At 39.8% G+C, this 23,227-nt stretch overlaps 3 protein-coding genes across 4 annotated transcripts in view; all 3 read left to right on the top strand.

The window, feature by feature from the left end:
• Positions 1–4,717, top strand: part of LOC141442568 (uncharacterized) — a 163,254-nt gene extending 158,537 nt beyond the window's left edge. The window contains exons 2-3 of the mRNA XM_074107584.1: positions 2,138–2,440; positions 3,216–4,717. Coding sequence (XP_073963685.1) covers positions 2,138–2,440; positions 3,216–4,627 — 1,715 coding nt within the window. The 3' untranslated portion in view covers positions 4,628–4,717. The remainder of the gene's footprint in view (positions 1–2,137; positions 2,441–3,215) is intronic.
• On the top strand, positions 964–22,185 carry LOC141442567 (uncharacterized). Of its 2 annotated transcripts, none has more exons than XM_074107583.1 (2): positions 964–1,717; positions 1,892–2,126. In XM_074107583.1, the coding sequence occupies exons 1-2, from the start codon at positions 1,480–1,482 to the stop codon at positions 1,900–1,902; spliced, it is 249 nt and encodes an 82-aa protein (XP_073963684.1). In that variant the 5' UTR covers positions 964–1,479; the 3' UTR covers positions 1,903–2,126. The 2 variants fall into 2 exon arrangements, with proteins under 2 accessions (XP_073963684.1, XP_073963682.1); XM_074107581.1 differs by lacking the exon at positions 1,892–2,126 and adding an exon at positions 19,289–22,185 and having other exon boundaries at positions 965–1,717.
• Positions 9,265–23,227, top strand: part of LOC141442574 (uncharacterized) — a 28,604-nt gene continuing 14,641 nt past the window's right edge. The window contains exon 1 of the mRNA XM_074107591.1: positions 9,265–10,003. Within this exon, the coding sequence (XP_073963692.1) occupies positions 9,766–10,003 (238 nt within the window). The 5' untranslated portion in view covers positions 9,265–9,765. The remainder of the gene's footprint in view (positions 10,004–23,227) is intronic.

The raw sequence follows: 23,227 nt of genomic DNA on the forward strand, positions 1-23,227 counted from the left end.
GCCTTCGAGTGGATCCAGTCTCTCTCCAATCCAATCTCACTCCGATTTATTTTATTTGTACCACTGCCACGAATGCTACTAAATGAGATTAAGAAATTAGCTTCTAAGGCCAAGATCATTCCTGCAAGAAGCCATCTTGTCGCTGCGGCAGGCGGCTGACTCCATGACCACGACACGGACTAACCAGGCTGCTCTGTGCTGGTTCAGCCAAAATATATTTTAACAACAACGTAACGTAACGTAATTATAAAAATAAAAGCAGTTTAAATTCAAGCAGGAGTACCTGACTTTGCAAGTAATGCAACACAACAGTATAAGTATTCTCTATGATGAGGTGGAGAGTGACGCTCCTGGGTGTTCTCATATTAGTAATCTGTCACTAGACGCTACTTTTTTGAGTCGCGGGAAATTCAAATCACCTCCGAAAGGGGGTCACGTGACCAGGTTTATCGCTTCAATCGAGTGACGAGCGATTGCATGTGGCCGCTCCTCTACTAATTACAAAAAGTTAGTTTAGTTGTCAAAGTGACAACTGTGACGAGCTTTTAATTATAGTCTTTTTGTAGTATTTTTCGGATAGAATGGGTACAGTGACACATGTCATTAAGCAATTAAAGGGTTGTAAGAATGTTAATTCGAATCGATTTACTGTGACTCTCGATTGAATATGCTAGAGGTGTGTAATCGATTATATAAGTGATAGTTTTTATTTTTAACTTGTTTTTGCCTGCGGCTTCATCCGCGTACCAAGTGTTTTTGCTTGTCTATCGGGATCTCACAAACCATGCGGTCATATTTGGCACTATATAAAAACTAATAACGGTTAAAAAATGAACAAAAACCGTAATAAAAAAATTGAATTACAAAGTAACAGTTCAAAACATCAAACAATACGAAACACTCGATACAAAGATGCATTTAACGACCTTCGCTCTCGTACTAATAGCAAAGTCTAAATGCGAGTCAAACGATTTGACAAGATTGTGGAATCGATTCGGTCGATAAGCAAAGTCAAGCTCTATTGAAATAGAGTTCCGTTTTACGCGATGAATGTCGGCGAGATTAAAATTTCTCTTTTTTCCTTTAAAACAAAATAATATAATAATTGTGATTTTTGTTTATTTATACAAAGTCTTTCAAGCTAGTGTTTTTTTATTCGTTCGGGATTCAAGTATATATTTTTTTATACATTATTGGCCTCAAACGTTTATGGCGTGGAATGGAAAAAACGCAAGTGTCACCGTACCCATCCTACCTATCCGCAATTCGTTCATATGTCAATATTATATCTGAGGATAATATGCGTGCATTGTTTTGCCGGCACGAATTCAACGAATATAACATAATCTTGCCACCACGCACTTGTATTGTAGAGTTGGTAAACAGTGTTATTGCAGACGCTGTGATTCTTGAGCTTGTTGTTAAAATATATTTTGGCTAAACCAGCACAGAGCAGCCTGGTTAGTCCGTGTCGTGGTCATGGAGTCAGCCGCCTGCCGCCGCCGTGCTTCCGACGCGGAACAGTCGGCGCGGTGGACATACAGCGCGACTGCGGAGTGCGAGCCTGTGGCGGTGAAGGAGGAGCCCGAGGGGAGCGAGTGCGGCGTGAGCGAGGCGGCCGTGGCAGAAGGCTTGTACTTCGGACACGTGGTCAAGGACGAAGTAGTCATTGGACCTGAAACGGTGCAGCAGCAAGACGTCGCTTTTTCAATGCAAAGTAAGCTTTGTGACTAGCTACTTAGTGGAATGAAAGTAAAAAATGTGTAATTATAAAAATAAAAGCAGTTTAAATTCAAGCAGGAGTACCTGACTTTGCAAGTAATGCAACACAACAGTATAAGAATTCTCTATGATGAGGTGGAGAGTGACGCTCCGGGGTGTTCTCTCCCAGGTGCTTCATAAGACAATTAACTGAGATTTCCGCACACATGCATAGATCTACATGTATCTGTATCCTTTAATAAGGGTGTCATTTGTTAAATAACATTTGGATATTGTAATTTATTTCTCTTTTTTTTTTCATTAAAGTGATTACATACAAACATACACAAGTTATAACCTGTAAAGAGAGTAAAAAATAATAGGAACCCTTCTAATAAAATTTAACATGTAGCTATAAATAAAATATTTTTTACAGATGCTTTCTGTAGACTGGAGGGTCCATGCAGTCTGAAGCCAGAAGGCGGCGCCGACGACACACCCGACTGCACCCACACCTGCCTTGGAGAGGGACCTCGCTGCAACAGGAGCCCCGAGCAGCAGTACAGGCTGACAAGCTGTTTTGTTCGACTGGAGCGACTTCCAGTAGGAGAGCTGCACAGAGGCAAGCCTTGCAGCAGCATGCAAGCTATTCCCAGTGCCAGTGCCCTGCGGCGCAGCAGAGAGCAGGGCCAGAGACGTTCCTGCAACTTGCCAACCCCACTTGCGTGTCACAAACAAGGTTTGGCTCACTATGAACTACACTAAGCCATGCTTCTACTAAAAAAAAAACATGCAAAGAAAAACGAAACAAAAGAAAAAGATACATTACCATAGTCATTTTTCTTTCTTTCTTTCATAGTTCATTCATTTGCACATGGACAAAGTATGGATCTGTTCACTCACAAAGGCCTGCTTCTCCACATTTTATAATCGTAATTGTAAACAAATCCATACAACAAGTCTATGTGTGCGTAGCTCGAACGTGTCCTCAGTCACAAGCTTACCATCATTCACGCAGACTAAAACAACTATACATATAAGTAGAAGGTTTACTTGTGCACATTGATAATAAGCTGTGGAGAGGCGGGCCTTTGTGAGTGAACAGATGTATACCTCACCTACCTTACACCATAATCCATTTCCTGATGTAATTAAAAATAAATTAGGTAAATTATGATAGATCTGTCTGTATGCTGCATATAGTATCAGGAGACTGGAGACAGACATGATTATTAAAGGATACGCTTCACTTCACTTGCATATTGATAACTTTCACTGGAATCATTGGATCGTAGGGCGATTATTCGTGCGTTTGAACCGCCTCATTTCTCTGGTCAATTTTTTTTCAATTTTTACAGAAAAATTACCAGAAAAATGAGACAGTTAAATCGTCCAATAATCGCCCATTTTACAAAATGTTTTTTTCCTCTGAATATCAAGCTCTGTATGTTCTGTTGGATTTTTGGCTTTGTGTTTCACCCATCAATTAATCTCCCAAATATATTATCTTGCAGATACACTGAACACGACTGAGGTGGACCCGTGCCAGCTGCAGCCAGCGGGCGGAGCCGGGGCCGCGCCCGAGTGCACCCACACCCGCCCCGGGGAGGGACCTCGCTGCAACATGTGCCACGACCAACAGTTCCAGCTTAGGAGCTGCTCTGTGAGGCTCGAGCGCGTCCTTATGGAAGACTTGCCCACATGCGACACTTGCCTCGTGATCTTTTATTGTAAATCAAGTCTAAAAAATCATAATTGTACACATTCAGTAGAAGAATCTAATATCTGTGCAGAGTTAGCTACGCATCATTTAGAAACAGAAAGTGAAACATTGTTACGATATTCGTCCGATGATGCGAGGATTTTCACACAAGAAACAATTTGCTCTGACAATATTTCCAAATCACACTATCGGAATCAATCTGTTGTGTTTTCTCACACAGGCGAGAAACCTTTTTCTTGTGACATTTGTAAGTCGCGGTTTGCTCTAAAAAGTTCTTTAGTTATTCATATACGAACTCACACAGGCGAGAAACCTTTTTCTTGCGACGTTTGTAAGTCGCGGTTTTCTCAAAGAAGTACTTTAGATGCGCATAAACGAACTCACACAGGCGAGAAACCTTTTTCTTGTGACATTTGTAAGTCGCGGTTTGCTCTAAAAAGTTCTTTAGTTATTCATATACGAACTCACACAGGCGAGAAACCTTTTTCTTGTGACGTTTGTAAGTCGCGGTTTTCTCAAAGAAGTACTTTGGATGCGCATAAACGAACTCACACAGGCAAGAAACCTTTTTCTTGTGACGTTTGCAAGTTGCGGTTTTCGCAAAGGAGCCATTTGACTATGCATAGACGAACCCACAAAGGCGAGAAACCTTTTTCTTGCGACGTTTGTAAGTCGCGATTTTCTCATAAATGTAATTTGGATAAGCATAAACGAACTCACACAGGCGAGAAACCTTTTTCTTGTATTGTTTGCAAGTTGCGGTTTTCGCAAAGGAGCCATTTGACTATGCATAGACGAACCCACAAAGGCGAGAAACCTTTTTCTTGCGACGTTTGTAAGTTGCGATTTTCTCATAAATGTAAATTGGATACGCATAAACGAACTCACACAGGCGAGAAACCTTTTTCTTGCGACGTTTGTGAGTCGCGGTTTGCTCAAAAAAGATATTTAGTTAGTCATATACTAACTCATACAAGGGATAAACCTTTTTCTTGTGACGTTTGTAAGTCGCGGTTTTCTCTAAGAAGTACTTTGGATGCGCATAAACGAACTCACACAGGCGAGAAACCTTTTTCTTGTGACGTTTGTGAGTCACGGTTTTCTCAAAGAAGTAATTTGGATGTTCATAAACGAACTCACACAGGCGAGAAACCTTTTTCCTGTGACTTTGTAAGTTGCGGTTTGCTCGCAAAAGTTATTTAAGGGCAACACACACAGAGAGCGGGCGCGGGTCGTGCGCGGGCCCGCGACGGGCGTATTTGCATGGCGGTATATGGACGCCTTCACACAGAACGCGGGCGCTATTCATATACGAACTCACACAGGCGAGAAACCTTTTTCTTGTGACGTTTGTAAGTCGCGGTTTTCTCAAAGAAGTACTTTGGATGCGCATAACGAACTCACACAGGCGAGAAACCTTTTTCTTGTGACGTTTGTAAGTCGCGGTTTTCTCTAAAAGTCTTTAGCTATTCATAGACGAACTCACACAGGCGAGAAACCTTTTTCTTGCGACGTTTGTAAGTCGCGGTTTTCTCATAAAGTACTTTGGATGCGCATAAACGAACTCACACAGGCGAGAAACCTTTTTCTTGTGACGTTTGTAGTCGCGGTTTTCTCAAAAAGTTCTTTACTATGCATAACGAACTCACACAGGCGAGAAACCTTTTTCTTGCGACGTTTGTGAGTCGCGGTTTTCTAAAAAGTACTTTGGATAGCATAAACGAACTCACACAGGCGAGAAACCTTTTCTTGTGACGTTTGTAAGTCGCGGTTTTCTCATAAAGTAGTTTGGCTAGGCATAGACGAACTCACACAGGCGAGAAACCTTTTTCTTGCGACTTTTGTAAGTCGCGGTTTCTTAAGAAGTAATTTGGCTAGTCATAGACGAACTCACACAGGCGAGAAACCTTTTTCTTGCGACGTTTGTAAGTCGCGGTTTTCTAATAGCAGTAATTTGGCTAGTCATAGACGAACTCACACAGGCGAGAAACCTTTTTCTTGCGACGTTTGTAAGTTGCGATTTTCTAAATAGTAATTTGGCTAGTCATAGACGAACTCACACAGGCGAGAAACCTTTTTCTTGCGATTTTGTAAGTCGCGTTTTCTGATAGCAGTAATTTGGCTAGTCATAGACGAACTCACACAGGCGAGAAACCTTTTTCTTGCGACGTTTGTAAGTCGCGATTTTCTCAAAGAATACTTTAATTAATAACGAACTCACACAGGCGAGAAACTTTTTCTTGCGACATTTGTGAGTCGCGGTTTCTAAAAAGTACTTTGGATGCACATAACGAACTCACACAGGCGAGAAACCTTTTTCTTGCGACGTTTGTGAGTCGCGGTTTTCTCAAAGAAGTAATTTGGCTAGGCATAGACGAACTCACACAGGCGAGAAACCTTTTTCTTGCGAAGTTTGTAAGTCGCGGTTTTCTCAAAAGTATTTGGCTATGCATAGACGAACTCACACAGGCGAGAAACCTTTTTCTTGCGACGTTTGTAAGTTGCGGTTTTTCTCATAAATGTATTTGGATAGCATAAACGAACTCACACAGGCGAGAAACCTTTTTCTTGCGAAGTTTGTAAGTCGCGGTTTTCTCAAAAAAGTATTTGGCTAGTCATAGACGAACTCACACAAGGCGAGAAACCTTTTTCTTGTGACGTTTGTAAGTCGCGATTTACGCAAAGAAGTACTTTGGATCACATAAACGAACTCACACAGGCGAGAAACCTTTTTCTTGCGACGTTTGTAAGTCACGGTTTTCTCAAAGAAGTAATTTGGATGGCATAACGAACTCACACAGGCGAGAAACCTTTCTCTGCGACGTTTGTAAGTTGCGGTTTACTCGAAAAATTACTTTGACATAACGAACTCACAGGGCGAGAAACCTTTTTTTGTGACGTTTGTAATTCGCGGTTTTCTCAAGAAGTAGTTTGGATGTGCATAAACGAACTCACACAGGCGAGAAACCTTTCTCTTGCGACGTTTGTGAGTCGCGGTTTTCTCGCAGGGATCATTTGGCATGGCATATACGAATACACACAGGCGAGGCTACTCATAGATGAGCTCACGCACGAGAGAAGGCTGTTGCTTGAGCGGGGAGGGGGGCTGCGCGGCCACGCTTGCCATCAAGAGCCGCGTTTACATTTAACTGTCGTGTTGTGTCGTGACGCATCAGAAAGGTATCGCTTTCGTACATTTTATATGGTTGCGTTCACATTTATCCCCTCTTGCCCTCATGTTCTGAGAGGAGGCCTGTGCCCAGCAGTGGGACGTATATAGGCTGGGATGATGCTGGGATGATGTTCACATTTATCTGATGCGATGTGTTGTGACGGCATGTGTTGTGTCGCATCAAAGCTATAGAGAGAAAGAGACCGAGAGCATCCTAACACAACACGACAGACAAATGTGAATGCGGCTAGGTCGCTGCGGGAGAGGGCGTCGAGTGTGCCTGTTTGAATGGCTCGGTACCGAATCGTCTATGAGTCAAAATACCCACGATTTCAAATGGTCTGAAATACACGTGCCCCATTGTGTTAACCGTCCATGGTGTTGCGATGTCTTAATAGTGAAAGGAGCACGGCCAGATAGCAACAAGTCTAATTATGTAAAATGCCCAAAGTTGTTTTAAATCGTCCAAATTGTAAATTACCTACTTCATATCGCCCATAAAAACTGAACTATTTCACTAAGATTCTTTGCTTTTTTGGACAGCGTTTTTCACAAGATGTAGTTTGGACATTATGCTGCACGATTTAATTGCTATTCTGATGTTCAGCGTTATGCATATTGTGTTAATAGGACGTCGGACATTTCGCTTCTTGGTCAATTTGCGTCGCGAGACATTTTGCTGCATTACGATATTTTTAACGATTTTATTACATGGGATTAATTTAAATGTCGTAGGAATTTCGTTTTTATGATGCATTAGTCTGAATTTTCAATCCCATGCTTAATGTATTTTTGACAATAAATAAATGTTTTTTGTATACAAATCTTCTTTTAACTGCCCTTTAATTTAATCGCATTCCCAAGATGCATTTATGAGGTCCTGTAGCCAAAATTATAAAATTTAAATTGCTATGCAGACGTTCGTCCACTGAATGTGAGTGAGCGGAGCGGACTGAACGAGTTCGAAGAGTCACGAAAGTGTTTGCAGAGGCGAGCAGAGTCCGCGCGAGAAATAAGCGTGGCGTGGTATTCTATGCGGACCCTTTTATGTTAGCTCTTATATTACAACCGGCACGGCCTCCGCTCCGCTCCGCAGCCGCTGTCAGTGGGTTTCAAGCTTTAGTGGAAGTGCTCGCTGTTTTATTCCGGTCCGCTCCATCCGTTACCTCCGTTGCCGCGGGGTGATGACACCCCAGCTGTTTTAATGGAAAGTGGGCTATAGTTTTATCATCTACGTGTATCAGTCTGTACGTCACATATATTTTACTACAGTGCACGCGCGATGAAACACTCGCTACGCTCACGCGGCAGCGCTAACCGTTCAGAGTGAGGCTAGGAAGATGAAGCGTATGTATTGGTTCCACGCACATCACTGGTGGAAACGCAGCTTAAAGAGGATTGACCAAACTATCGGAAATTAAGTAAAATAATATTATAAATGCGAAAGTGTGTGTGTTTGTATGTTTGTCCGTCTTACACGTCGAAACAGAGCGACCACATATCTCAGCTTGTTTGTTTCTTATTTTGCCACTTAAGCAGTGACGCTAGTGGTTAGTTCCAATGGAGTGCCGAAAGTTTCTCGATGAGGGCTACGGTATAGATGTCGCTAGCGTCACTGCTTAAGTGGCTAAATAAGAAACAAACAAGCGACTGCATGTGGCCGCTCCCTTTAGACCTATAATCTATTATTTAAGCCTTCGAGTGGATCCAGTCTCTCTCCAATCCAATCTCACTCCGATTTATTTTATTTGTACCACTGCCACGAATGCTACTAAATGAGATTAAGAAATTAGCTTCTAAGGCCAAGATCATTCCTGCAAGAAGCCATCTTGTCGCTGCGAGAGGCGGCTGACTCCATGACCACGACACGGACTAACCAGGCTGCTCTGTGCTGGTTCAGCCAAAATATATTTTAACAACAACGTAACGTAACGTAATTATAAAAATAAAAGCAGTTTAAATTCAAGCAGGAGTACCTGACTTTGCAAGTAATGCAACACAACAGTATAAGTATTCTCTATGATGAGGTGGAGAGTGACGCTCCTGGGTGTTCTCATATTAGTAATCTGTCACTAGACGCTACTTTTTTGAGTCGCGGGAAATTCAAATCACCTCCGAAAGGGGGTCACGTGACCAGGTTTATCGCTTCAATCGAGTGACGAGCGATTGCATGTGGCCGCTCCTCTACTAATTACAAAAAGTTAGTTTAGTTGTCAAAGTGACAACTGTGACGAGCTTTAGTCTTTTTATAGGTAGTATTTTTCGGATAGAATGGGTACAGTGACACATGTCATTAGGCAATTAAAGGGTTGTAAGAATGTTAATTCGAATCGATTTACTGTGACTCTCGATTGAATATGCTAGAGGTGTGTAATCAATTATATAAGTGATAGTTTTTATTTTTAACTTGTTTTTGCCTGCGGCTTAATCCGCGTACCAAGTGTTTTTGCTTGTCTATCGGGATCTCACAAACCATGCGGTCATATTTGGAACTATATAAAAACTAATAACGGTTAAAAAATGAACAAAAACCGTAATAAAAAAATTGAATTACAAAGTAACAGTTCAAAACATCAAACAATACGAAACACTCGATACAAAGATGCATTTAACGACCTTTGCTCTCGTACTAATAGCAAAGTCTAAATGCGAGTCAAACGATTTGACAAGATTGTGGAATCGATTCGGTCGATAAGCAAAGTCAAGCTCTATTGAAATAGAGTTCCGTTTTACGCGATAAATGTCGGCGAGATTAAAATTTCTATTTTTTCCTTTAAAACAAAATAATATAATATTTGTGATTTTTGTTTATTTATACAAGGTCTTTCAAGCTAGTGTTTTTTTATTCGTTCGGGATTCAAGTATATATTTTTTTATACATTATTGGCCTCAAACGTTTATGGCGTGGAATGGAAAAAACGCAAGTATCACCGTACCCATCCTACCTATCCGCAATTCTTTCATATGTCAATATTATATCTGAGGATAATATGCGTGCATTGTTTTGCCGCAACGAATTCAACGAATATATCATAATCTTGCCACCACGCACTTGTATTGTAGAGTTGGTAAACAGTGTTATTGCAGACGATGTGATTCTTGAGCTTGTTGTTAAAATATATTTTGGCTAAACCAGCACAGAGCAGCCTGGTTAGTCCGTGTCGTGGTCATGGAGTCAGCCGCCTGCCGCCGCCGTGCTTCCGACGCGGAACAGTCGGCGCGGTGGACATACAGCGCGACTGCGGAGTGCGAGCCTGTGGCGGTGAAGGAGGAGCCCGAGGGGGGCGAGTACGGCGTGAGCGAGGCGGCCGTGGCAGAAGGCTTGTACTTCGGACACGAGGTCAAGGACGAAGTAGTCATTGGACCTGAAACGGTGCAGCAGCCAGACGTCGCTTTTTCAATGCAAAGTAAGCTTTTAGTGGAATGAAAGTAAAAAATGTGTAATTATAAAAATAAAAGTAGTTTAAATTAAAGCAGGAGTACCTGACTTTGCAAGTAATGCAACACAACAGTATAAGAATTCTGTATGATGAGGTGGAGTGACGCTCCGGGGTGTTCTCGCCCAGGTGCTTCATAAGACAATTAACTGAGATTTCCGCACACATGCATAGATCTACATGTATCTGTATCCTTTAATAAGGGTGTCATTTGTTAAATAACATTTGAATGAATGAATGAATGAATGATTTATTTTGAAAAACATCACAACAATATTACAGTATTTACAAAGCCTGTTTAAGAAACCAAGATATACTTAGTGAATTTATTGTTGAGGTAATTCCAAAAAAGGATTTCACTCATCATTTGTCGATACATGAAATGCAAAGACGCTGATTTTCAGTGAATCCGTTTAGACAATCACATGACATAAAGGTATCGTAACGTAAAGCATCGCAAAGCAAAACAATAGAAGCGAAGTGCGCAGCTGTACCCAAATATAATCCATACTAATATTATAAATGCGAAAGTAACTGTCTGTCTGTCTGTCTGTCTGTCTGTCTGTTACGCTTTCACGCCTAAACCGCTGAACCGATTTGAATGAAATTTGGTACAGAGATAGAATAGACCTTGGGAAAGAACATAGGCTATCTTTTATTGCAAAAAAAAGGTTTTGAGGGGTTGAAATAGGGGATGAAAGTTAATATGGTGGAAGTTCGTCGCCGTCGAAGATAAAACCATGAAACTTGGCATTTAGGCCCTTAATCCATACTATCCATACTATCCATACTTCCATACTAATATTATAAATGCGAAAGTAACTCTGTCTGTCTGTCTGTCTGTCTGTCTGTCTGTTACGCTTTCACGCCTAAACCCCTGAACCGATTTGAATGAAATTTGGTACAGAGATAGAATAGACCTTGGGAAAGAACATAGGCTATCTTTTATTGCAAAAAAAGGTTTTGAGGGGTTGAAATAGGGGATGAAAGTTAATATGGTGGAAGTTCGTCGCCGTCGAAGATAAAACCATGAAACTTGGCATTTAGGCCCTTAATCCATACTATCCATACTATCCATACTAATATTATAAATGCGAAAGTAACTCTGTCTGTCTGTCTGTCTGTCTGTCTGTCTGTTACGCTTTCACGCCTAAACCGCTGAACCGATTTGAATGAAATTTGGTACAGAGATAGAATAGACCTTGGGAAAGAACATAGGCTATCTTTTATTGCAAAAAAAAGGTTTTGAGGGGTTGAAATAGGGGATGAAAGTTAATATGGTGGAAGTTCGTCGCCGTCGAAGATAAAACCATGAAACTTGGCATTTAGGCCCTTAATAAGAAATAAATCGATATTTGTTTGAGCTTTTTTGAAAATTCGACCTGTGAGGGGATGAAATAGGGGTTCAAAGTTTATATGGAAGGTCGTCATTATCGAAGATAAATCGATGAGTCTTTATTAAACTAGAAATTTGGGCACGTGATAAGAGATAAATAGATGTTTGTTCGCGCGTTTTTAAAATTCTCCCAGCGAGGGAGTGAAATAGGGGATGAAAGTTTATATGGAAGATCGTCATTGTTGAAGATAAGTCGATGGTTCTTTGTGAAACTTGGCATTTGGACATTATAAGAAATAAATAGATTTTTTACCGGCGAGGGGATGTTAGCAGAGGAGATGATGCATTGTTAGCAGTGCCCTTTAAGCTCATAGCAAAATGTACGCAATGTGGGGTCATTATAGATGTCAATACATAGACAGTCAGACATACGAGATAGAGGATCTTGACAGACAGACGGACGTACGGACAGCAAAGTGATCCTATAAGGGTTCCATTTTTTCCTTTTGAGCTACGGAACCCAAAAAACATTTTTTCCGGCGCTTTTAAAATTTCGACCTATGAATAGGGGATGAGAGTTCTTAAGGAATTCCAAACAAATTTACTATAAGTATGTTTGTCGGAAATATGTGTAGCTATGCTTAGTAAAAATGCCGTTTTAATTATAATCCTACCCTCCTAACTTACAATAAAGGACGTAAGAAGTCAAGAGTTCACTATGAAGAATACTAAAAATTAGTCCTTTTGTGTTGGTAGGGTAGAATACACGTCGTATTGCTAAAATGTGGCTACCCGCAAAATATTTATGTTTTACTATGGGAAATAGGTGGATGGGATAACAAAAAAATAGTTTATATTTATAGCAATGTATTAAAATAGGTTATTTTCAGTAAACTGTGGAAGTTTCTATGTGCTATTATTGGCAGAATAGGTATCCTAAATAAATTAAATACTTCCCAAAGTTATTATTCCATGCGGACGAAGTCGCGGGCAAAAGCTAGTACACAATATTATAATAAATAAAAACAAAGAAATAAATAGATAAATAGATGTAAGGCATAAAATCTACAGATCGGCTAGGCAGAAGACACTTGTTCCCGGAAAAGATGAAGTTTTAATTTGGCTTTAAAGCTTAAAAGTGAACTAGCGTTTCTTATTGGTGGAGGAAGATTGTTCCAGCATCGCGTGGCAGCGTACCGGAAGCTACCACGGAAACTAGCCGATCTGTGTCTCGGGCAGGTAAGGCGGGGGGCTTGTCTAGTGTGCATATGAGAGAATTTAAGTTTATTGTAGAGGTAAGAAGGTTCCCTGCTTTGTACTATGGCCTGCAAAAGTCGATGGACAATCCCAAAACATAATCGTCTGACGCGAGAAACGGCGCCATCTATGTGTTCGATGTGTATTAGTGGAATTTACTTATTTACTAACTTAGTTAGTTTACTAAAATACCACTAGATGGCGCTGATACCAAAAAATTACAAATATTTTTTTATCTTCATGTTAGAAAGATATTTCATGATATTATTGTAGCTGTTGTGTGTAATCATTCTCTTCAATTCTTGTGGCACTACCTATAACTAAACATAACCTGGGTTTATAGCCTGGGTGGGACACCGTGGGATGCTTATACCTTTAAGCGTGTAACGACATTTTCTGTTCCTTTCCTACCTGTGCGAAAGTGAGAATATTATTATTCGTACGCAAATCGTTTCTTGTCCGTCAAATATTCCAGCGGTGAATTCTTTAAGGAGACTCATGTTGCTTGTTTTATAACTACCGAAGTGTTAACTTTACTAATCTCCAAGCAGTAAATTAACAAAAACACAAACTCAGTATTGTCGCCTGGTAGGATTTGAACTCGCGACATACGATTCTGTCGGCTCATTTACAGACCACTCGACCATAGAACTGTTATCTGCAGCTACGAAAATTGGATCCATAACTCTGGTCACCTTATTAAAATTAATCGGTAAGTCACGTTTTATGAAACTTAAAGAGGGTAGACTGAAGATCTTCAAATTACCAGGCTGTTTTTATTACAAAAACTTTGCTACTTGTTCGGCTGCTTCCTGCTTTTCGTTCGATTGTCTCTTTCAACTTGAATCTTCTAACTATCGAAATTGTTCTTTAAAATGAGTTCTCATCGCAATGTCGAAATGATAAAAAGGTGTGAAATCATTCATTTATACAAAGAAGGAAAAAATATGTCGGAAATTTCTAGAGAAACTGGAGTTAATGTGAGTTTTTTTTTACGTTCATCCTACCATTTTTTTTTTACAAATATTACATCTACAATGCATTATTTCATATTTATTTATATTGTTACAGAGAAAAACAGTTATATTATGGGTACGACGTTATCAAGACGAAGGATCTTTGCTGCATCGTCAAAGATCGGGCAGACCACGACTCATTGATACGCCGCAGCGCCAAGCTATGGTCAGGGAATATGAAGAAAATGGATTTAAACCGGTAATCGACTATGCCAGTTTATTCAACACAAGTGTTGATACAGTCCGTCGTGCTCTTCATAGTGAAGGCCTGCATCATCGTAGACATGCTGTGAAACCCTTGCTGACGGAACGTCACAAAACGGCAAGACTAGCATTCGCTTTGGAGCACTTAGATGACGATTGGAGCAATGTCATCTTTACTGACGAGAAGACCTTTAAATCCAGCCAACATGGACGACTAAGTTTGTGGCGTCGAAATAATACGCGATACGACAGTGACCATGTAGTGCCCAACATGGAATCTGGTCGTATAACAGTTAACATGTGGGGATGGATGAGCGCTGCTGACCCAGGAGAACTTGTGAGAATACCCAGTCGAGCGAATGGTGCTAATTATGCCAATTTGCTACATGAGACCATGTTGCCCACTGTTAGAAATGTCTATCCAGAAGAAGAAGTGCCATGCATAACGTTCGTGCAAGATAACTGCCCAATACACCGATCTCGTATCGTGCAGGACTGGTTTCATCAACATGAAAATAATATTAAAGTCGTTCCTTGGCCAGCAAGATCACCGGATTTAAATCCTATTGAAAATTTATGGGGTGTTATTGTCCAACGTTGGGATTACCAAAATGAGCGAACGCCGGAAACGTTAGAAGCACACTGTATAAACATATGGGACAGTATTCGCGGGTCTAATCTTTGTGAAAATCTTGTTGCATCAATGCGTTCCCGTTTGCAAGCAGTTATTGAAAATCACGGTGGTTACACCAGTTATTAATTAAAATACAATTGATAGTTCCGCGTAGGAGTGTAGACCGGGTTATATACTCAAACAATTATATTTTTATTATTTTACCTACCTATAAACCAAAATATTTATTTATGATCATGTAGCACTCTGTTATGATGGTAAGTAATTATTTTATTTGTATGGTCACTGCCTGGTGCTATGCGAGTTTAGTGTCAAACGAAACAAACCAAAGCCCTATACAATCACATACAGGCCTCTGAAAAACATCAACCTCGCAAGCCTTGACATGGACTTGCAGAGTGTAGTGTGGGACTCAATGTCACAGCTAAATACCGTTAATCATAAGGTTACTGCATTGAGCGAACAAATAGTTAATTTATTTAACTTACATGCGCCCTTAAAAACATCTGTTGTCAAACATTCTTCTTACCCTTGGATCACGGACACAGTCAAGCTCATGATGCGCATGCGCGACAAAGCTGCGGCTGACTTTCATAAAACTGGCTCTGATAGTAAAAAGGAATATTATAAAGACTTAAAATCAACAGTAAATAAAGCACTATATAGTGAGAAGTGTGCCTACTTCAAACAAAATATAAACAATAAAATTAACCAACCTAAATTGCTCTGGAAAAATCTTAAATCGACTATATTACCTAAGAATAATGAAGAACTGCCCAATTTATTAAGTGATCCAAATATAATTAACAAGCATTTTCTTACTTTGCCGATATCACCACAAGTCACTTTATCACAGCTTACTTATTTTGAATTTCACAAGTATAGCAATTCCATTTTTCATATAGAAACAATAAGCTCAGATAAAATAATCAAAATAATTAGTAGTTTAAAATCGAATGCAGAGGGATGTGACGGTATTAGTTTGAACATGTTAATAATGACTTTGCCATACACTTTGGATGCAATAACAGATTTAGTAAATACCTCCATATTGACATCCACATTTCCTGACCTTTGGAAATTAGCAATTGTGCGTCCATTGCCTAAGAACACAAATCCATCTGAGCTGAAAGACCTTAGACCAATTAGTGTATTGCCATGTCTATCCAAAGTATTGGAAAAAGCTGTTTGCACTCAATTAACAGAATACCTAGAGCGTAATAATATTTTGCCAGACGTACAATCAGGATTTAGGAAGGGCAGAAGTACAGTGACCGCCCTGCTTGACGTCACTGACAATGTGTTGTGTGCTCAGGCTAAAGGAATGTGCACAATACTTGTGCTGCTCGACTTCTCTAGGGCATTTGATTGCCTGGATGTTGATATCTTATTGTCCAAACTCAGTTACTACGGGTTCGACAGCAATGCACTGGCTTGGTTTAACAGTTATCTAAGTGATCGCTGGCAATATGTAAAAGTAAACCTTAATAATGGCTCCTCTCGAGTATCAGAAAGGATTAGCCTCACTAGAGGCGTACCACAAGGATCCATACTCGGACCAATTCTTTTTATTTTGTACACTGCTGACATTGGGTCACTCATTACACACTGCAAATACCACATTTATGCAGACGATATACAAGTCTATATATCCTGCAAACCGTCAGAAATTGATAGTGCTGTACAAAAGTTGAACACAGATTTGGCAAACATAGCTTCTTGGGCTTCAAGGAACAGCTTACTACTTAATCCCACAAAAACAAAATATTTAATTCTCGGTAGTAAACAACAATTGAATAAGGTCAGCCCAACTATTAACATTAATTTAATGGGTAAGCCCATTGACCGAGTATATGATGCACGCAACTTAGGCCTTTTAATCGACTGTGATCTCCGATTTGAGAAACATGTAGCAAGTTCTGTTAAGAATTGCTTTTATAAACTTAAAATACTATACAGAATCAGGCCATTCTTATCAGAAACTCTACGAGTGCAACTGGTTGAGTCACTTGTATTGTCAAAATTGAATTATATGGACATAGTATATGGTCCTCGGCTACTAGCCAAAACTAAAAAACTCATCCAGCGTGTTCAAAATGCTTGTGCTCGTTTCTGTTTCAACATTCCACCAAGGGGTCATGTGACACCATTTTTAAATAAGCATAACATTCTTAAGATGCAACACCGCCGCAAGCTTCATCTGGCATGTTTATTATTTGGAATATCACAGCACAGGGCTCCCTCATATTTGTTTGAAAAGTTGTCATGGTTGTCCAGTCACAGACCACACAGAACTCGACAATGTAGTGTACAGCTGGTAACAACGCAACACGCTTCAGCTACTTTCCGAGGAAGTTTCCGCTATGTTGCAACTAAATGCTGGAATAATATTCCACCGCCAATCAGGAACCTGAAAAACATGCATTGTTTTAAAACTGGTCTCAAAAAATTTATTTATGCTCATCAAAAAGATCAGGAAACGTTGATGCATGACACCAGCTGTTTTTAGTACATACCTGAGCAATATGTCCCATCGGTGTTGACAGTGTTTGGATGGTTATACTTAGTTCTTTTTTGTTTTATTTCACTTTGTTGTCTATATTTTTCTTTGATTTGTTTTATTTTATCATCTTGTCTTATTATCTTGAGTAGGTACTCAGAATGTCATAGATCTTGTGTATGTCTTGATTAACGAAACAACTGTTGTTTGTCTGTTTATTTCACTTTTTACCATTTGATCACTATTTATTAGATTAACATCTACATGTTAATTATTATAATTAAATATTATGTTTTGTTCTCGTCTTGCTTGCTGCACGTGTGGTTGACCGTGTCAGAGTTGTCAATGTCAATGTCATGCTTGGCTTGTGTTGGTAGCGCTGACCATAGACAGTCGCGTTCACAATTAGGCACGGTTCGGTCGCACGTGCAGCGTGCAATGACGGCCTCACGGTCCCACCGGAAGACCAGCGCCAGCTCTTGAGCCGGCATTATGCTGAGGTGGGTCCGTTTCGTGAACAGTAACACTGTTTTTTTTTCTCTTTCTTTTATGTAATTATTCTGTCACTGTTCCGAATAAATGTATTTTCTTTCTTTCTTTCTTTCTGAACAAAACGTTTAATTATGCCTTAATAGTTTTGTTTAATCATCAGAGATAATTAGTGTGAAAGTTCAATTGAATATAACTGTAATCTAATTAATAACTATCAATAACAGACTACAGTGGATTTACGCCATCAACTATTGATAAGTAAATGTTTAAAACTGGAAAAACTTCAGTATTATAATGAGTACGAGTCTTATGATAACCCGGTCTCAGGTATTAATATTTATTGTGGTTCAGCTTCAATCCTCTTTCCAGATTCGGAAATGAATACTTAAGCTAATACCTCAATAAAATGTTAAAATCGTCTTTGCGTATATACTTCATTATACAAGGTGTTAATTAAATAGCTGAAAACCTCAAACACTCCAAAAATTTCATAAGTAATTTTGCTTTTATTTTCGATTACCGTCATTGCTTAAAAAAGAATTCATGTGTTTTGCGTAGTAAGTAATAATGTCGTCAGTTGCGCTTCGCCGTTTTAAGTAGAAAATAAAACTGACAGCGAAACGGCCAGTATTAAATTATCTAAGTAATAGGTTATGCAACCTCGCTAAACATTTGGTTGCCGTATGATTCGCAACATTTTCACTGGGCCTTAGGACTGGGCACAATAAAAAAAGGTTTTACAAACACAAACATAACCTGATTTTAAACATATCATAGTGTACTCGATTTTACTCTCGATTCCAAGCAAACTATTTTCTGATTTTCAATTATTTAATTAACACCTTGTGTATCATCAATAACTGCGGCAATATTTAATGGATAGAAACATTATTTTAGAATACAAAAGAATAGAATAGAAATATTTTTTTGTAATGTAATTCGGCCAGCACATCATGACAACAAAAAACACATTTACAAAATGATAATATAAAGAATACAAGAACAAACAAATAATGAATGCTTAAGGAATAAATATTTTGTTTTAAACTTCAAAACGTGTATTATTTCTGTTGCAACGTTATCCTTATTTCAGTTTTTTTTATTCCCATATTACTTACTATATACAAAATTAAAATAGAATGAGAAAAAAACAAATCAAAATCTCGTGAAACGTAGGATGCGAACTCATGAGTCATGACCATACACTAAATATGCGAGCATTCTAAACAGCCGATCAACTGAGCTATCGATACATTGCGTCATTAGGATAAAATATCGATCATTATAATAATTTAATATACCGAGTATTAAGCTAACCATAACCGTAATTGTTTACAAAGTACTACGCAACTTAAAGTGTAAGTAGATCAAAATACTGCAGCAATATTATTTTTGTAAACATTCTATAAATTTACCTAAATCGTTAAACTGTTTAACAGCGCCATCTAGTTCATTTCTTGCGAACATCTTTCCGAATAGAGGCCGCTAGTGTTACGCGATAATAGAACTTAAGCTGTCCATGCATTTATGCAGGCCATTGTACAATCCCAAACAGTAACGAGGCAAAGTGTAATGTCCTTCTTGCCTCATTTTAAGTAACTTACCATTGTTCAAAAATGGCGTTACATGGGCTCTGGGTGGTATTGGGAAACAGAATCTGGCACATTTGGGTATTGTTATTTATTTCTCTATTTTTTTTCATTAAAGTGATTACATACAAACATACACAAGTTATAACCTGTAAAGAGAGTAAAAAATAATAGGAACCCTTCTAATAAAATTTAACATGTAGCTATAAATAAAATATTTTTTACAGATGCTTTTTGTAGACTGGAGGGTCCATGCAGTCTGAAGCCAGAAGGCGGCGCCTGCACCCACACCGGCCTTGGAGAGGGACCTCGCTGCAACATGAGCCACGACCAACACTTCCAGCTTAGGAGCTGCTCTGTGAGGCTCGAGCGCATCCTCATAGAAGACCTGCCCACATGCAACACTTGTCTCGTAATCTTTGACTGTAAATCAAGTCTAAAAAATCATAATTGTACACATTCAGTAGAAGAATCTAATATCTGTGCAGAGTTAGCTACGCATCATTTAGAAACAGGAAGTGAAACATTGTTACGATATTCGTCCGATGATGCGAGGATTTTCACACAAGAAACAACTTGCTCTGACAATATTTCCAAATCACAGTATCGGAATCAATCTGTTGTGTTTTCTCACACAGACGAGAAACCATTTTCTTGTGACATTTGTAAGTCGCGGTTTGCTCTAAAAAGTTCTTTAGTTATTCATATACGAACTCACACAGGCGAGAAACCTTTTTCTTGTGACGTTTGCGAGTCGCGGTTTTCTCAAAGAAGTTTTTTGGATGCGCATAAACGAACTCATACAGGCAAGAAACCTTTTTCTTGTGACGTTTGTAAGTCAAGGTTTTCTCATAGAAGTAGTTTGTCTAGGCATAGACGAACTCACACAGGCGAGAAAACTTTTTCTTGCGATGTTTGTAAGTTGCGGTTTTCTGATAGCAGTAATTTGGCTAGTCATAGACGAACTCACACAGGCGAGAAACCTTTTTCTTGTGACGTTTGTAAGTCGCGATTTTCTCTGAAATCTAATTTAGCAGTTCATAGACGAACTCACACAGGCGAGAAACCTTTTTCTTGCAACGTTTGTGAGTCGCGGTTTTCTCAAAGAAGTACTTTGGATGCGCATAAACGAACTCACACAGGCAAGAAACCTTTTTCTTGTGACGTTTGTAAGTCAAGGTTTTCTCATAGAAGTAGTTTGGCTAGGCATAGACGAACTCACACAGGCGAGAAAACTTTTTCTTGCGACGTTTGTGACTCGTTGTTTTCTTACAGAAGTAGATTGGCTAGTCATAGACGAACTCATACAGGCGAGAATCCTTTTTCTTGCGATGTTTGTAAGTTGCGGTTTTCTGATAGCAGTAATTTGGCTAGTCATAGACGAACTCACGCAGGCGAGAAACCTTTTTCTTGCGACGTTTGTGAGTCGCGGTTTTCTAATAGAAGTGGTTTGGATGCGCATAAACGAACTCACACAGGCAAGAAACCTTATTCTTGTGACATTTGTAAGTTGCGGTTTTCGCAAAGAAGTAGTTTGTATACGCATAAAGAAACTCATACAGGCGTGAAACCTTTTTCTTGTGACGTTTGTAAGTCACGGTTTTCTCAAAGAAGTAATTTGGATTTGCATAAACGAACTCACACAGGCGAGAAACCTTTTTCCTGTGACATTTGTAAGTTGCGGTTTGCTCGCAAAAGTTATTTAGTTATTCATGTACGAACTCACACAGGCGAGAAACCTTTTTCTTGTGACCTTTGTAATTCGCGGTTTACGCGTAGCAGTAGTTTGACTACACATAAACGAACTCACACGGGCGAGAAACCTTTTTCTTGTAACGTTTGTAAGTTGCGGTTTTCGCAAACGCGCAATTTGGCTGAGCATAGACGAATTCACACAGGTGAGAAACCTTTTTCTTGTGACGTTTGTGAGTCGCGGTTTTCTCGAAGAAGTAGTTTGGCTAGGCATAGACGAACTCACACAGGCGAGAAACCTTTTTCTTGTAACGTTTGTATGTTGCGGTTTTCGCAAAGGAGCAATTTGACTGTGCATAGACGAACCCACATGGGCTAGAAACCTTTTTCTTGCGACGTTTGTGAGTCGCGGTTTTCTCAAAATAAATATTTAAGTTTTCATATACGAACTCACACAGGCGAGAAACCTTTTTCTTGCGACAATTGTGAGTCGCGGTTTTCTCGCAGGGAATATTTGGCTAGGCATATACGAAGGCGAGGCTACTCATAGATGAGCTCACGCACGAGAGAAGGCTGTTGCTTGAGCGGGGAGGGGGGCTGCGCGGCCACGCTTTCCATCAAGAGCCGCGCTCACATTTATCTGAATATGCAGTGCGTTGTGACGTCTTGTGTTGCGTCGCATCAAAGCTATAGAGAGAAAGAGAGACAGAGAGCATCGTAACACAACACGACAGACAAATGTGGATGCGGCTAGGTCGCTGCGGGAGAGGGCGTCGAGTGTGCCTGTTTGAATGGCTTGGTACCGAATCGTCTATGAGTCAAAATACCCACGATTTCAAATGGTCTGAAATACACGTGCCCCATTGTGTTAACCGTCCATGGTGTTGCGATGTCTTAATAGTGAAACACCCAATTCACATAACGTCCATGAAGGAGCACGGCCAGATAGCATGAAGTCTAATTATGTAAAATGCCCAAAGTTTAAATCGTTCAAAATCTAAATTAGGTAATACTTCATATCGCCCATAAAAACTGAACGCCAAAACGTCCAAAACATATTATGTCACGAGATTAAAGTTTAATAGGTAAAGCGTTTTGGTCATTCTGCTCTGGCCAACTGCTTTCACTAAGATTCTTTGCTTTTTAGACAGCGTTTTTTACAAGATGTAGTTTGGACATTATGCTGCACGATTTAATTGCTATTCTGATGTTCAGCGTTATGCATATTGTGTTAATAGGACGTCGGACATTTCGCTTCTTGGTCAATTTGCGTCGCGAGACATTTTGCTGCATTACGATATTTTTAACGATTTTACTACATGGGATTAATTTAAATGTCGTAGGAATTTCGTTTTTATGATGCATTAGTCTGAATTTTCAATCCCATGCTTAATGTATTTTTGACAATAAATAAATGTTTTTTGTATACAAATCTTCTTTTAACTGCCCTTTAATTTAATCGCATTCCCAAGATGCATTTATGAGGTCCTGTAGCCAAAATTATAAAATTTAAAATGCTATGCAGACGTTCGTCCACTGAATGTGAGTGAGCGGAGCGGACTGAACGAGTTCGAAGAGTCACGAGAGTGTTTGCAGAGGCTAGCAGAGTCCGCGCGAGAAATAAGCGTGGCGTGGTATTCTATGCGGACCCTTTTATGTTAGCTCTTATATTACAACCGGCACGGCCTCCGCTCCGCTCCGCAGCCGCTGTCAGTGGGTTTCAAGCTTTAGTGGAAGTGCTCGCTGTTTTATTCCGGTCCGCTCCATCCGTTACCTCCGTTGCCGCGGGGTGATGACACCCCAGCTGTTTTAATAGAAAGTGAGCTATAGTTTTATCATCTACGTGTATCAGTCTGTACGTCACATATATTTTACTACAGTGTACGCGCGATGAAACACTCGCTACGCTCACGCGGCAGCGCTCACCGTACAGAGTGAGGCTAGGAAGATGAAGCGTTTGTATTGGTTCCACGCACATCACTGGTGGAAACGCAGCTTAAAGAGGATTGACCAAACTATCGGAAATTAAGTAAAATAATATTATAAATGCGAAAGTGTGTGTGTTTGTATGTTTGTCCGTCTTACACGTCGAAACAGAGCGACCACATATATCAGCTTGTTTGTTTCTTATTTAGCCAATTAAGCAGTGACGCTAGTGGTTAGTTCCAATGGAATGCCGAAAGTTTCTCGATGAGGGCTACGGTATAGATGTCGCTAGCGTCACTGCTTAAGTGGCTAAATAAGAAACAAACATGCTGAGATATGTGGTGCATAGGGGAAATTCGTGTCTGTACCGTTGACCATCAGTGGTGTAGCGGTATAGCACGCGGTACGGAATACCGAGGACCTGGGTTCGATTCCCAGTGCTGGTCTTATTTTTCTGGTTTTTCTGTGCATCTATATTTCAGTTTGTATTTTCAATTTAGGTTTTACGGGATGACCGTAAAGTAAAAATTTGGAATTTAAATAAAAAA

Source organism: Choristoneura fumiferana, chromosome 26 (assembly GCF_025370935.1).
Source record: "Choristoneura fumiferana chromosome 26, NRCan_CFum_1, whole genome shotgun sequence".
In the NCBI taxonomy this organism is placed as follows: Eukaryota; Metazoa; Arthropoda; class Insecta; order Lepidoptera; family Tortricidae; genus Choristoneura; species Choristoneura fumiferana.